Genomic DNA, 16,417 nt, shown 5'->3' on the forward strand with positions numbered 1-16,417 from the left:
GGCACTAGCTGCACTCCCTGTGTCAGCGACCCCGAGGTCGCGACGGTGATTTCCAGGCAGCAGTCATGCAGGGTGAGCACCCGCGGAGTTCACTATGGCGCCAACGCGGGGTAGGCTCCTGCGGCGTTTCAACTTGGCAAAAGGGCGCGTTCAGCCACCGCGCTCTTCAGATACCGGGCGTTGAGGGGCCAGCAGCGGTTTCCATACATAGCGCTTAAACACCCAGGCAGTCTCCTGCAACGGCAGCGATAGGCAATAGAACTTGTATCAACACAGCGCTTGGAAGGGCACAGCAGTGTCTGGGGCCAGACAGAGCTTTGTAGAAGTAGCACTGTAAGAGACAGCAGTCCTGGCATAAGACAGTTCTTCCCAATGAAACAGTTCCTCTAGGCCAAGCAGCGCTTCTGCAGCACAGCACTTCGGGGCACAGTCCTCCTAATACAGCGCTTAGAAACCAGCAGTTCAGGCAGTAGCACCTCCAGCAGTGTAGCGCTTCGCAGGGCAACAGCGTCTTCCTGGCACAGCGCTTTAGGGTTATAGCGCTTAGGGGGCAGGCAGTCCCAGCAGCAAGCCCCAGGGTAACGCTCCTCACCTCCTGGGGGCGTTCAGTCCCAATATGGCGCTCTCCTCCTCAGGCGCTGGTAGAGGTAGCGCTGAAGTGGCGCCAGGTCCCACCAGCCTCAGGGACCTAGTACGGCACTCCTTTCTTAGGGGCCAAGGGGCAGAGCAGCAGGAACTACTGGGCCAGGTCAGCAGTTAGTGGGAACTCATCAAAACAGGGCGGTGGGCTTTCACCATCCTCAACTGTAGCGTGGCCCTCCTCCTACACAGCAGCCTGAACTCCTGCAGTGGGGCTTCCACTAACCCTGGGGACAGCAGAGGGGTTCTAGTAGGGTGAAGGGTCCAGCACAAGGGCCCAAGTGGCGGTATCCCCTGGCAGCAGGTCCCGTCACGTTAATGTCCCTGCTCTGACTGAGCACATGGTGGCACATCCCCCTTATTTATATGCCCCCCACCCCACCTACCAGTCAGTGCCTGAAGCTTCTAGAATTCTATGGGGAACTAGTTCTAACTGGCACGGAGTTGGGGGGGGGGGGGTAGTAGAGTAAAGCACCCTGGGTGCCAGGCTTTCCCTCCAAAAGCAGGGTGGCTGGCTACCAAACAGCTAGACTGCTAACCTACTGCAGTAAGGTGGCACAACACATAGCCATGGCATCCATTTAAATACAGCATGTTACCAGGGTACATTTACACAATGGGGGGTTAATAAGTGCACACACCATTGTGTGACATTTTCATATCAAACCACATATGGCCTATACCACTTTCTACCATGGGGGAGACATCCTACATTAGGGGGGTGAAAAGCGAGAATGGGCCAAGTCCAACAGCCACACAGCCCCTTCCAAAAAATATTTAAAAAAACAACATGAGATCGTGCCGGAGGCCCCGCCCTCTCCCAGCAACACACTGCAAACGCACCCTGTGGCACATTTTAAGTTGGGATTTTTTTTTCCTTCAATACTGGAGGTCCCTGGGGGCCAAGTAGCCCACCAGGTATCTCCAGTAAGCGGTACAAAAGGGGGTGGTGATGGACGGAGCATCTGAACCAATCAAACACTCACACCCAGTCAAGAGATCTGGCTTTAATCCATCACCGTTCTTTAGCCCACTCTCCCACCCTAGTTCAGACATGGCCATATGCAAATCAGTCTGACCCTGTGCCTCACAGGAACAGTCCAGCCCGAACTGCCAAACCATGCCTTCCCTGGACCGGAAACAAGCTTCCGAGGACCGGTTTCTGGCATTTCAGTCGTCTTCAGCCCGGCTTGCTTGAATCCAGTGGCAAAGTGAGCAAGGGACTCACGTCTGAGCATACCCTGCCAACTTATGGCGAACAAAGCGGTACAAAAGGGGGTGCCACAGATCTGCGTTGCAGAGAGGTGGCCCAGGCCTCGCCCCTTTTTGCAACTCTGTAGCGCTTACTGGAGGTACTTGGTGGGCTAGTTGGACCCCAGGGACCCTCAGGATTCAAGGGGACTTAATTCCCCAACTTAAAAAGCGCCACGGGTGCGTTTGCACAGTGGTGAAGGGAGGGGCGGGCCTGAGGTGACATGTGTGCAAACACGTCCTGTGGTGCGTTTTAAGTTGGGGAATTAATTCCTCTTCAATCCTGATGGTCCCTGGGGGCCAACAACCCCACCAGGTACCTCCAGTAAGCGCCACTGCGCTGCGTTGCTGAGAGGTGGGCCAGGCCATGCCACTTTTTACACCTCTCTGCAACGCAGCTCTGTGGCGCTTACTGGAGGTACCTGGTAGGCAAGTTGGACCCCAGGGACCGTCAGGATTCAAGGGGACTTAATCTCCCAACTTAAAACGGCCACAGGGCGAGTTTGCACATGTCAACTCAGGCCCTCCCCTCCCTTCACCACTGTGCAAACGCGCTCCCTAGCGCGTTTTAAGTGGTAGTTTTAATCCACCTGCCCTAATATGTACTAGGGCCTTACAGAGGAGGTCATGCTAATCACAGGGGTACCCCAACGCATAGTGTTCCCTAGTGTATGTAGGTGTTTTCACTGTATTCTAAGTGTCTCTTAGCACAGCACTGGCTCTAGGCCTGGTTAGTCAGTCAGTTACCACCAGTACCAGTCTGAAAAAGATGTGGGCACAGGATGATATTGGAACAAGGCCTCTTTCTGCTCCTCTGTTGGTTCTTTCTGCACATGTCTTGCATCTTCCTGCACTTTTCTTCATCTTTGTGGACTTCTGTTGCTTCTTTCTGCATTTCTTTAGCTTCTTTCTGTGCGTTTTTTTCTTCTTTCTTCACATATCCTACCTCTGTAGGCATAGTTAGAAACTAGCATTTAAAAAACCTTTGAAATTCACTGAAAAAACCATTGGTTTCAGGCACATTATAGTTAGAAATTAGCATTTAAAAAAACTTTGAAATTCTCTGAAAAAACCATAGGATTTAGGGAAAGTTATAGCTGGACATTTCACTTGTACAAAACCTGAGAAATTCCCCGGTTCTATTTAGTTCAGCTAACTATAACTCGCGACCCCGCGATGCACTGCTGATGACATCACATATTACATCACTCATGACATGGTCAGTGACATCACTGATGACATCTCAAATGACATCACTGATGACATCATCCATGTGATAATTTGATGCATCTTCTCACACCCTAATATAACCTTTGATACACCCACTCTAAATTACAGACTGACATTCCCAAAACCATAGACACTCCAACAGCAATAACTACATACACACTCACTGATTCTTAGGTTTACACACACATCCACTCACTCACCTGTACAGTCACTCATACTTATGGCCACTCAGGAAAGGACTATCACATGCACTCATACACCTAAATAAACACTTACACACCACCACTCATCCATAGAGGTACTCACACACCTAGTCAGTCATGCAAATAATTAATCACACTGCCATTTACTCACCTATACACGTATACACACACCAGCTCAATCACTAATACAAATACTAGCACATTCTTACACTCTTATACAATCACTGATACAAGCACACACTCATCCATACAGCCACTCTCACAATCACACACTCTCACTTCTAGGCATTTATATACTCCAACACACATATATACTGCCTTTCTCATATGTAGTTACTCACACATGTACCACTGAGATATACATTCACTCACTAACACACCCATACACACACTCACCCACCCACACAGTCCATCATAGATGCACTCTTGAAACCATGCACCCAGTGAATTACCCACTCACACATCTATGCACAGAGTCACACACACCCCACCCACATAAACACTCAGGCACCCATACAGATACTCAGACAGCCAATCAATAACCCATATAGACACTCATGTAGCTATTCACATACCCAAGTAGTCGCTTACACACCAACAGAAAGATGGATACAGACATTCACACAGTTTAGTCACTAACCGATGCATTCAGTAGGATACGTTTAATCACTCACATAGAGTCTGTCACACACCTACTAAATCATCCATTCAGACACTTAAACACCCACTTCTTCAATACGCCTTTCCCTATTTATTTATTTTTATTTATTTATTTATTTGAAAGGTTTTATATAGCGCTGGCTAGATCCGGAGGTATCAGAGTGCTTTACATGAGTACATCGTTACAAAGGTTACACAGTTGTTGGAGCATAGCTACATAGTTACATGTTAGGTCGGGACAAACAATCCGGTCGAGACAAATAATAAGGAAATATGCGTAAGGGAAAAAGCAGGCAAGGGGAGAGATTTGAGGGAGAGGGGGGGGAGGAGCAAGGAAAGTAGACAGTGAAAGAAAGAGGGAAAGAGGAGGTGGATGGTGAGAAACACAGCATGAAAATAGAGGGGAAGGGTGAAGGGGTCACAAACCGGTAGACGAGCAATAGTTACGGCCAAAGTCCAGTAAGCTGTGATCCCAGGGGAAGTGGTATCAATCCCCCAACTCCGTTGCGAGAGGCCCCCTTAACTCAGTGGACTCGCTCAGAGGGGTCTCTGAGACTCCAAGGCCTACATACTGGATCCTATCCCAAAAAGGGGAGAGGGAGTGCTTTAGCAAGGGGCGCCATACCATACCTCAACTGTGAGTGGCTCCCTTTGCACAGTGGACTCTCTCAGAGGAATCACTGAGACTCCACAGTATAAATAATAGGATCTTTCCCCAACAAGGGGAGAAGGAGTGCTTAGTTAAAGGGCACAAGGGACAGTTGCTATGAGACATTACGGGGAGAGGGGATAGGAGCAGAGGAAGTAGACAAAGAATAAAAGAGGGAAAGCGGTGGGAAGGGTGATGGAGAGCATGAAAGGGGTGTTGAAGTGGGCACAAGCCGGTAAACAGGTAGATCTCAGCAACAATGTTGCGAGAATTCGTAGGAGGGAGGGGAGGTAGGAGCCATAGCAGGGAGACGAGGAAGAACTGTGCCCAATGTGCGGCTGGGTAGGTGACGGTCAAGGGGATTCCAAGGCCAATTTCCTCTATAGCTGTCTAGCAGCTCCACTGGGAATCAGCCATGTTGCTCTGGTCTGAGAGTTCAAGAAAAAACGTTTTGAACAGATACATAGGCTACAGTTGCATGGTGCAGAGCAGAAGAACTTGTCCCCACTAGAGGACAGGGGAAAAAGAGGGGAAGAGAGGTATAAAACAATCTAGAGAAGGAGCAGGAGGCTGCCATTTAGGCTGCAGAAGAAACGAAAGCTGAGGCAGACGCCATTTAAGGTCAGACACATCAAGTCCAGGCCTCTGTAGGTCCCTGTGTAGGCATTGAGGCGGTAGTTGGTCTCAGCCATGATGAGGCTGGGTTCATGGGAGGCAGCAGCCAGTTCTAACCACCTGGACGCCATTTAGAAGCCAACCCCCTAATTCATATCTGCAGCGACCGACCGCATATGTTTGCCTCGGGGTGCCTCCAGTGTCCGCCTATAACCCCTCTCCACACCCGGCCAATTTAACCAACCTCTGAGATAGTCATCAGGCTCTGGTCGCTAGGCTCTGGTCTCCAGTGTGACCACAATTGCCCCTCGAGGATCAATTAGTCTCTACTGGTAAAAATTCCTCCAAACCTCTGTCATGGGAATCTTATCTGATGTCCGCCATCTTAAGGTCAGGCAAAGTTCAAAAATTGCTCCTGCGTTCACTTAAAAAGATCTGGCCCCCAAACCTGCCCATTCTTACTCCCAACGTCTCCTGCAGTATCGGGAGACTAACCTGACTTTTCTTGTGGCCTTTTCACAGTCTCAGGTGATCGATGCACAGCGGGCACTATGCTGAGGTCAGGCACAGACCACGCTAGCTTTTCAACTCTAACTCTGTGCCTTCAGGTTGCAGAGGGGTCATCTCTGGTCCCCCGGCCCTCTGTGCAGTCTGCCGGGTGTTTGGACGGCCCTTGAACTCACTGCCTCTGATCAGGACAACCCCAGAGCACCAGGCAGCGTTGCCGATGTTTCCCTCGCCTCCTCAGGTAACTCCTCCAAAGTCCTATGGTGGGCGCTAACCGTTGCTCGCACCGGCTCTTCCCAGCTCTGGCCAATGACACAGTTCGCCCCCAATCGCTGCAGGGTCCCTGCGGACTCCACCAGAGGCGAGCCGCGGAAACAAGCCAAGTCGCGCCTTGACAGTCTCGCATTCGGGCATCCACCGCACAATGTAGTGTAGCACTTACCTGCCCACAAGAGGCACAAAATCCGGGATTCACACGTTTTCTCCACAGTCGAGAGCTTTACTGCAGTAGTTGCACACAAAAGATGTAGGGCTTCTCCTTTTGCACCTCGACAGTCACCTTCACTGGCAATTCACTTTGGACCTCCTTTCCATTGTAATTTATATTCTTGTCATCAACCCGATTAGCACGTACGAGCTGGCGCCGCCATCATAGAGTCAGGCAATCGTCACGTATGGGCCAGCACACGGACACAAGGGGGTCGACAACAGCGCATCAATAGTTGAGTACCAATGGAGGTCTAGAGAAGCCAGTAGCAGATGTACTGATAAATCCCTATGCCAGGAGTGGCATATCTTCAGCTTAATAATCAAAATACGCACAAACCGCCATTTTAAAGTCAGGCAGCATTTGATACAAAAGCTCCGCTGTAGTAGAGGAATTCCTTTTAAAGCATAGATACCTCATTATGTGCAGAAACAAGGTCAGAGCAGACATAGACAGAGCTATCCGAGTTCCTCCCTATTTTGCTGGCGCGCTCCAAAGTCCGATGTAGTAACGGTGATGATCCGCCATTTTATGAATTCATCACGGACACTGTGGAGCAGACGTTGCTTCAAGGAATGCGATCAAACTCGCATACAAAATATACCATTATGTGTACTCGCAGGAACAGTAGTGCATCAGCAGCCGAATTCTTGCACTCCGGCTCGATCACAAGCTCCGTGACACTGGAATTACCCCAATCAGGCTCGGTTCAAGGCAGAGAGTGCTTGGTGATTTGCAGCGTGGGGGCTCCCAGCCTTTGAGAGCGCTCCCCCTGACTGCCGTGATGTTCCGGTGTCCCGTCCTGTTAGTCAGGGCTCTCAGCTCCAGCCAGCTCGTTTATGCCGCTGCTTTTAGAAGACGGATCGCAGGGCCGCCATTTTGCTTCCCAAGGCAAGCCCCGTAGCGGCAAGGTATAACGGAGTTTTCTCGGCAGCGCAGGGGTTCTCAGCTCCTAGATGTGCTCTAACTGATTGACGAAATTTTCCGGTGTCCATTCCCGCTGTCTAAGGAGCCCGGCATCCGCCAGCTCCGCCCGATAATTATCGGATTAATCGGTCCGGCCCACGGAGCTGTGCTGGATGATGTCATCAGTGATGTCATTTGAGACGTCATCAGTGATGTCACTGACCATGTCATGAGTGATGTAATATGTGATGTCATCAGCAGTGCATTGCGGGGCGTGAGTTATAGTTAGCTGAACTAACTATAAAGGGGGAATTTCTCTAGTTTTGTACGAGTGAAATGTTCAACTAACTATAACTTTCTCTAAAACCTATGGTTTTTTCAGTGAAGTTCTGAGGTTTTTTAAATGCTAATTTTTAACTATAACGTGCCTGAAACCTATGCTTTTTTCAGTGTATATATATATATATGAGTAAGGTCACTGACAATGTCATGAGTGATGTAATATGTGACGTCATCAGCAGTGCATTGCAGGCGCGCAAGTTATAGTGAGTCCAACTAACTAGAACGTGGGAATTTCAATGGTTTTAGGTCAGTAAAATTTCCAGCTAACTGTAACTGGTGTGAAACCTATGGTTTTTTCAGTGAATTTAATAGTTTTTTTAAATGCTAATTCCTAACTATAACTGGTGTGAAACCTATGGTTTTTTTCAGGGAATTTCATTGGTTTTTTAAATGCTAATTCCTAACTATATATAGGGCCTCAAACCTGTTTTTTTCAGTGAATTTCAAAGGTTTTTTAATAGCAAATTTCTATAGCTATGAAATGTAATATTTTTTATAATGAATCCTATATTGTATATTTATGTAATACTATTTTTTTATGTATATTGTTCATGGTTTTTTTTTTGCCCTGGAGCCCTGCCGGTGCGCGTCCCGGTGAGCGCACCGGTAAGCGCAGTTTTGCGTATGGGTGAGCGTCTAGTTAGCGCTATTGCCGCGAACAAAAACATCATTGTGACGTATCGCGTAGCCGCGTCCGCGTGATACGCACGGCGTAAGCGCACCCGGAAGCACTCGAGTGCATACGATCGCGCTACGTAAGCATCCGACGCGCTTACGCTAGGCGCGCCCCGGGGCGCGTAGCGTAAGCGTGTCGGGTCATGTGACCTAAAAATAACAATTTTTATTGGTTCAGGACAGTTTTGGTTTCCAAATGATGAAAGCCCTGGTCATGTGACCTGAAAATAACACTTTTTATTGGTTTAGGACAGTTTTGTTTTCCTAATGATGAAAGCCCCCACCTTTTTTCCTCATTCTCACTTTGTACTATGAGTGAGGAAGACCTGTTTCCAGAGCTATTACTACCTATTTGTACTCAGAAATGGCTACAGTAGCAGCAGCAGCAGGAGCATCTCAGCCACCACCACCACCAAGAGGACCACCACAACACCACAGTGGTGGAGATGAAGAGGAGGAGGAGGAGGAGGAGGAGGAGGAGGAGGAGGAGGAGAGGAGGAGGTTCCTGCCTGAAGATACGACCCCATATAAGCCAAAGGAGCACATTATCTGTGAGTTTTTTTCAATCTCAAAGGACCTCAAGAAAGTAAATGCGCCAAGGGTTACTTGTCTGATCTGTGGCACTGTACTTTCAAGGGGGAACCCTAACAAAAAGTACTCTTTTGGCAATAACACCATGATTCGCCACATGCAACGCCGGCACCCTAACAACTATGCTGCGGCAGAGGTCAGAGAACTGACCAGAAACCCTCCCCAATCTTCTCCCAGCACCTCCAAAAGTAAGCAACCCACTCCATCTGGTCCAGAGACAAGGGAGATGGTCCCAAACATACAACCCCAGTTTGGACAATACAAAATCGTTTGTATATTTTGTGGAAAAACAATTACCTATGGTGAGCAAAGCATTAAACTCTTCAACCGTGCTGGTGACAACCACAATTGCCCAAAAAAACCTTAATTTTTTTCCTGATTTTTTTTGCTCCAGTTGAGCCATTTACAATTCCCTGTTTTTTGTTTGTCCCCATAAAAATAACAAAAAAAATATAAAATTGTTCATAAAAGCCAAAAAAAAGGACAAAATGTTCAAAAAAACAATAAAAAAATATAAAACAACAAAAAGAAGAAAAAAAAACAGTTCTTTTTAGAACTACCTCCAATTTATAAAAAAAGGCTACATTTTTTAAAAGCTGTCATTCTTTTTTCCCCATGGTACGCTCCCCGGTACGCTCCCCGGTGCGCGTAGGGGGCGCTCCCCCCGTGCAAATCGAAAAAAAACAACAATTTGTTTTTGCCCCGCGGGGCCCTTTTATGGCCTCCACATCAAACCTAGGGGTCAGGGGGGGGTCTACTCTGCCCCCTTTTGGTCATTTCCCCCTTTGTTTTTGCCACCTCTTGTGTCTGGATCCTACCGAGACACAAGATGGCGCCGGCTCCGTACTGTTTGGAATGTTGACAGAAACCCGAGAGCCAATCAGCTTTCTGCGCGCAAACTCGTGTAGCGCGCTGGTACGCGCCCCGGTGTGCGTACCGGGGCGCGCTTATAGATATATATTTTTTTTAAACCTAAATTACTCAAAATCCACTGGAGCACATATCTTAAGACATAGCAAAGGCACATTGGGCTACCAGTCCCTACAATTTTGCCAATTTTGGTGGAAAACCATTCAGCCGTTCGGGCTAAAAGTGAGTCCAACATGGGGAAAACACATATTGGGACCCCCCTTTTATCTCGGCCCCTGCTTGACAAATCACCCTTTCAGGGAAGGAGCGGAGCGCCACGAGGCAAATTTCAGGCAGATTCCTCAACCGGCACCAAAGTTATTCCCAATAGAATGTTGCGGATTCCCTATACAAAATAATCCTAACTATAACTACCTACTGGCGACCGCCAGTAGGTGATATATATATATATATATATTTATTTTTTTTTCCCTTCTGAAAATGCTCCCAGCCCACTGTGAACTGCAGATAATGCTTTGGGGACTACAGGATGAGTGTATGAAAATGCACACCCAGCAAGTCCAAGGACATGGTCCAGTAGCCCAGGTCCAAAGCAGAGAGGATCTGGGACAATGTGAGCATCTTGAATCTGTCATTCCATAGGAAGGCGTGAGGACGTAGGTCCAATTTATGCCAGAGGCCTCCATCCATCTTCGAAACCAGGAAAAATCTAGAGTAACAGTTCCCCCATCTTTCTCAGTAGCTACTACCTTTTTTATTGCAACTATGGAATGCAACAGATATACCTCCTGTAGGAGAATGGACATGTACTCCTCTGAAATTCTTTCAGGGAAGGAAGGAGTAGTGAGAGGCGAGGACAGAGAAAGTAAGGCACAGCAGTTTTGAATAAATGTACCCATCTCACGGACATGATGGATCACCAACCCAGTAACAAAAGTTGGATCCTGCCTCCTATAGGGTGGGTATGAGCCGCTGAGGACAAACTAAAGCAATGTGCTGGCCGATGTAACAGGGGTGGAGGAGTTTAAAGATTGATGCGCCTGCTGGCCTTAACAATTTCTGATGGATCCTCATCTGTGGCTGCCAGAGGACTCAGTTGACTGGTTGTGAAGGCTAACTTTCTGTACACCAGTCCCCTGAGGTAGCCTCTAAATTGCCAAAATTACTTCACAGGAGCCAACAGCTGAAAGGAACGCGATGTAGCTGTACTATCTTCAAAGTGTTCCAAAGCAGAGTCCACCTTTTCATCAAACAAGCAGGGCTCATGAAAAGGCATGTCCATCAACTAAACCTGCACATCGGAGCAGAACTTAGTGGACCTCGAAAAAGGGGTGCTGACAAAGGTTCACAATGGAACCAACAACCCTGCCAAGGCAATCTGTGGTACCCAAACCTGCACAAATAACATATTTCCCCATGTCTTCACCATCATGTATCGTCTGTGCCAAGGAGGTCCTAATGTCTTATGGGGCTACTGGCAAGATCTCGCTAGCCATGTTCGACAGTGCATGGGTGTACCTACCTAACAGGCCGACTGTACTGACAGAAAGCAGCACCGAACTGGCTGAAGAAAACACGCGTCTGCCAAAGACACAAATCATATCAGATTCCCTATCAGGAGAGTGAAGGGAAATAAGCTGGGATTAACATTACCGGTTCAAGCCTGCACAAAAAGGCTCTCTGCATAGTCATCACAGTATCTGTAAGAGCAACATCAAAGAGAAACAAGGGCTCCAATACTGGTGGTCCCATGGTTTTCCGTCAAAACATGCGTTTGAGTCTCAATGGAGTGCTACTGTGCCTCAAGCAGTTCGGCTGCCCTCCAAACCACCTCTATAAATGAGGCACTATCCTCCAATGGTGGCAGAGTTAATCTCTATTTTAGGGGAAGCATTAAGCCCACTATGTTGTAAATCAGGATAAAAGGCATCATCAGTGTAATGAGGGGTGATTAAGACCTCTCCCTTACCACCATCATCATCATCATCCTGAATTGCTCCCCATCTCCAGCGCAGGATCAATGGCAGAAATAAAGAGATAATGTAGCCTCAGTGGTTAGATAAGATTAGGAAGTGACAGATGACAGGAGTCAAGTTGCATGACGACTGGTTACATTTTTGCAATTTCCTAGGCGACATGAGCCGAGCTCAGGCAGATGTCAGTCAGGATCTAACATGGGCATTGGTAGTGGGTCACCTTCTAGCTCTGGGGCAGCGGGAACTGGCATGAAATGTGCCGGGGAGCCCTTGCCAACAGTAACCCCACTGGAGGCTTATTCGTTTTTTTGGAGCCTGAAAGCGCACCAGAGGAAACCAGAATTACACTGAATCTGCAGCTTGGCCTCCTTCAAGATCTCAATAGATGACAGCCCCGAAACTCAGAAGGCATTGGGATCTATTGTGGAATTGACTCAGTAAGAGGTGACCTCAATGAAGTGCAATTTGCATCTTGACGCCCTCTCCTTGGATGCAGAGTGGTGGAATGAGGAGGAGCCAAGTCCCACTTTGCTTTTTATGTTTTATTTATACTTTGACTTACCAGAAGACTTCAAGACGGAAGTGGAGCAGTTGCAGAAAGGTACAAAGTTCAAGGGCAGGACTTGGAGCAGCAGGCCGCAACTTCTACTAGCTCCTGGCAAGGTACAGATTTGCCTCTCGGGCTCAAATAGCCTACAGATGCAAGGGCACGCATCGCACGCCAGAGCCATGCTACGAACTCAAACACCTAAAACCGAATTTGTGTGGATCCATAACCAATACTTGCCTCCTGCAGTGGTGGCTTGGCTTGAATCCAGTTTTCAGGGGAGGCATCATTCCCTAGCAAATTGTATAAAGTTTGGACGTCTTCAAAATACCAAACATTTGGTAGCAGAGCTCAAGATTTGCATCCGGAGGTGTGGAAAGAAAGGAAATTACATTAGTGCTCATGGGTGGCGCTTATATGCAGGTTTGTTTCGTCACTTCTGGGGCAGTATGAAGTCTGCACAGTGCCGCACGATCCCACCTTGTAGAGCTCAAAGAACTGCTATGAAAAACCTCTGGATGCAGTGTGGCACCTAGGCTAATATTATAAGGTGAAGAATATGCAATTAGAAGGATCCATCAGAAAGTATCTAAGAAACAGACAAAGAAATTGGAGATTCAGATTATCTATGTTTTTTTTAAACAAATCTGTAAGTAAGGTGGTGAAAAACATGATAAATTCTCCTAGTTAAAAAAGATTAACTATATCAACATTGTTCTATGAACTGTGACTGAGAATAATTATTATTATTTCAGTGTGACCGCAAAATTACTCTACTTGTCTGTGACTTATTGAATTTCCTGCACCATCAGGCATGGGTAGGTGTCCTGGGCTGTGCAGAGAAGGCTTAAAATCGAAATTATGGCATGAAAACAAAAACGATGAACATACTGTTCTACATTGTAAATGGCCAAAATCAATGCTTAATGCTTTAATTTGTCACGCTCTACTCAGAAAATTAGAACATATGAAATATCAACAAATAAGCATAATGCAACATTAGGAAGCAATTCTTTCTCCACACTTTAGGCTAGATGAAAGCGAAAAGGCAATATTTTTACTCTCTAGCAACGTCCAATTGGGATGATTGAAAAGAGGATAACGGGCATGATTTTTTTATTCTAATTTGAAAATCCCAATAAAAAAACAGACAAGGGGCCCAGATCTAACAATAATTCACAAACTAATATAAAACCATACAAGGGTTATAGGATTTATGAAAAAAAATGAATTAAAACAAGTGCGCTTTCAAAACTGTCCTTCAGAAGGTGAGAAGGGTAGAGAAGGATTTGGCAGAAAATGATTGGCTGACCCAAATCCCGAGCATAATCACGGCGCAGGTATATTTTCTCTGCGAAAATGTGACATCTTCAGCTATAACCAAGTTTGTGACTGTAGAAATGTAAACTCTGTAGCCCATAGGAAATTATGTATATGAAAACTATTTAGAGGTTAGGGTTTCCCACACAAAAAGATCAGCCGTTTGTTCATGGTTTTAGATTATGCAAAGGTCCTGACAGGATACTTACATAGAGCTTTATATCAAATTATCTGCACTCGTTTTTAACATGGCTTTTACGTTTTTGCTTACTTTAATTCAGCCAGGGTTCATTCAGCCAACTGTAGAACATATTTTAACATGATTTCTTCTTATGTTTACTGTTTCGAGTATGTACTGATAATTAGAATAAATACAGGCTAAAGGTGATTTTTCTAATTTTTATACCAATCAGAACATAGAAATGTTGGCCATGCCAGTAAAAAAAGGCCAGGTGGCAAGTGGCAACTCTAGTGGAGGTGTCATTCAGTATGCCTGCAACTTCAAAACAGCAGTGTTACACAATACTGTTAGCACAGAATTGTCCTAATTTCTTGGACAGAATAAAAGAGGATACTGTAATTTAGACAGGTCTGCAATACCAAAATGCAGCACTTTAATTGCCTCGGTTGGTATTTTTCGGTTGTTTCAGAAGCAAAAACTGGGACATGCCTCATTACACTCACAACCCACGAAAACCTTGTTTCCAAAAACCCCGTTTGTAGAGAAAAAGGAGTTCTAAATAAAGTAATTGCAAACTTAACACATAATGAGGTCTATTCACATAGGCATTTTTGAGTATGAAAAGTACTCTCTCCCCTCTACTTTTCCTTTCACCATCTGACCCCTCTTTTACTATACTGAGACGCCAAAACAAGCCTTTCTAAACTCTTCCCTCTGACTCTTCCACTCCACATCCCTTTTTTTACTCATCCCAAGCCTCCTTCTACAGCTGTGACCGCTAAAATAAAAAGTATAAATTCTTCGCTCTTCTATCCTCCACTATACTTTTCAATCAAAATAACAGACTAACAGGTCGACTTCTCAAATTTCATATTTCATTATACTAATTCACCACTAATCCTTTATGGGTTCCAGAGTAATGTGCTACTGGCCGAAAAAGCGCTTCAACACCTCATCAGAGGAAGCAAGCACTTTATAAATGCAAACCTTTTTCCCTCTTCTAGCTCCTCCTCTACCCTTCTCTATCCAAATAACTGAATAACCTATCCACCACTCAAATTACTTTCAGATTTCACTATACTAATACATCACTAATCCTTTATGTGTTCCAAAGCAGCGTGCTACTCGCCAAAAAATCGATTCAACGTCTCATCAGGGGTAGTAAGCACTAAAAAATGCAATAACAATACAATTACAATACAATAATTATTTTCTCTCTGTCTTTGCGAACTACCCCTAACATGGGATTAAAATGGGAATATTTAACCTACATTGATTTACAAATAAAAAGGACTGTGCCCTCTTTGCCCTTTTACGAACCGGCCCAATTTACAGGTCTTTAAGGGGACATAAAGTTTGTAGTACTACCTCCTGTACAACATCAACTCAAGAATGCAGGCACCTGTGAGGAAGGAAACTATTTGAGAATCAATCAGATTATGCAGAAGATGAATATAGTTGTATGTGAGGCTAAAAAGTATAGAAATAATGGAGACTGCAGAGATGTAGGTTATGTGGAAATTGTTTTAAAGTCTGCAGAGAAAGAGTTTCCAACTATATGCTGCCTCGTTGCTCAATATACTGGACTAAGCTGTGCTTTAAAAAATATATGTTTTACAATCTACCACAAAACTTGAATAGTGACTAAAAGGCATGAACATTTTGTACATGCTTCCCTCAGCAATCATAAATAGTCTGGAAGGCAACACCTGCCTTGTCAAAAATGTTTAAACCAGCATCTAGAATGGGGCCATGTGGGGGCATTTATGAGTTGAGCATAGTTTGACTGCCCCCCCAAGAAATGCTGTCACCTTATATAGGCTTCTGTCCAAAGGTGCTTTACAAGAAGGAGACCCCGACCTCTCCCTTCCAGAGGTTACTATCTTGTCACATCTGTTGGCAGAGAATCAAGTTTACTCATTCTGAACGGCAGAGCTTGCGGGAATGCATGGTCATCGCACGGTCATCTAGATCAAAATATCTTTAATAAGGAACTTGCTTTAATATACATTTTAAACTTTGAAAAATATTATTCTAGTTACTGGATAATATTAAAACTCACCAACGTGCGTTTGTGCTGCATAATGAAGCACAATATCAATATTCTCCTTTTCAAAGAGTAGCTTCACGAAATGCGCGTCGCAGATATCCCCCTAAAAGAGAAAAACTGGGGGACATTAAAAATGTAAACGCCCGTGTATCCAACCTGAAGAGGGAGAGATGCCCCGCCGTCCCTGTGCACCCAATGTCGTTTCCATTCATGGTTGAGGTTATGCATAGTGTAAGCAGCTACATCCCTCTCCGCTTGGGCTTTTGGTGAGATCCTGTTCTGCAGCTCGCTGCCCAGTACCAATTCACCCACTGGTAAAAATGGGTACTCAGTCTGAACCAGCCTTACACGACTTTTAAAAGCACATCTCTTTCATGGCACTAGTTGAGTACAAAGTGAAACAAAAATGAGGTAGTTGTCCTTAGTCAATTAAGATCATGCACTGCTACATCATTTTGGAAAAATAAAACAGGTCAAGTTAATAAGCTAATGAACATGAGAACCAGAACGCACTTTTTAAATAAAGTTTAGGTTTGTTCTCATTTATGTATTTGAATATAAGATTATACTGTCAGGGCTCAAATGTTGCTTGCTCTTCATAACAATGTGATAAATGAAGCGTAATAACTATTTGTGCATTCGTTCGAAAACTACTAGACTGATTAGAAAAATATTAGTATTTATATTGGTGTTGGAAATCTGCCGCGGGATTCAAAAT

The 16,417-nt window shown here is 45.6% G+C and overlaps 1 protein-coding gene across 4 annotated transcripts in view; it reads right to left on the minus strand.

The window, feature by feature from the left end:
- Positions 1-16,417, minus strand: part of TGDS (TDP-glucose 4,6-dehydratase) — a 417,256-nt gene that overhangs the window by 161,955 nt on the left and 238,884 nt on the right. For all 4 annotated transcript variants that reach the window (XR_015299323.1, XM_086934798.1, XM_086934800.1 and 1 more), the window contains exon 4: positions 15,712-15,802. Coding sequence is in view for 3 of the 4 variants with exons in the window: in XM_086934798.1 (XP_086790924.1) it covers positions 15,712-15,802 (91 nt within the window). In the remaining variant the exon portion in view is untranslated. The remainder of the gene's footprint in view (positions 1-15,711; positions 15,803-16,417) is intronic.

This window comes from Lissotriton vulgaris, chromosome 8, assembly GCF_964263255.1.
Source record: "Lissotriton vulgaris chromosome 8, aLisVul1.2, whole genome shotgun sequence".
Taxonomy (NCBI): Eukaryota; Metazoa; Chordata; class Amphibia; order Caudata; family Salamandridae; genus Lissotriton; species Lissotriton vulgaris.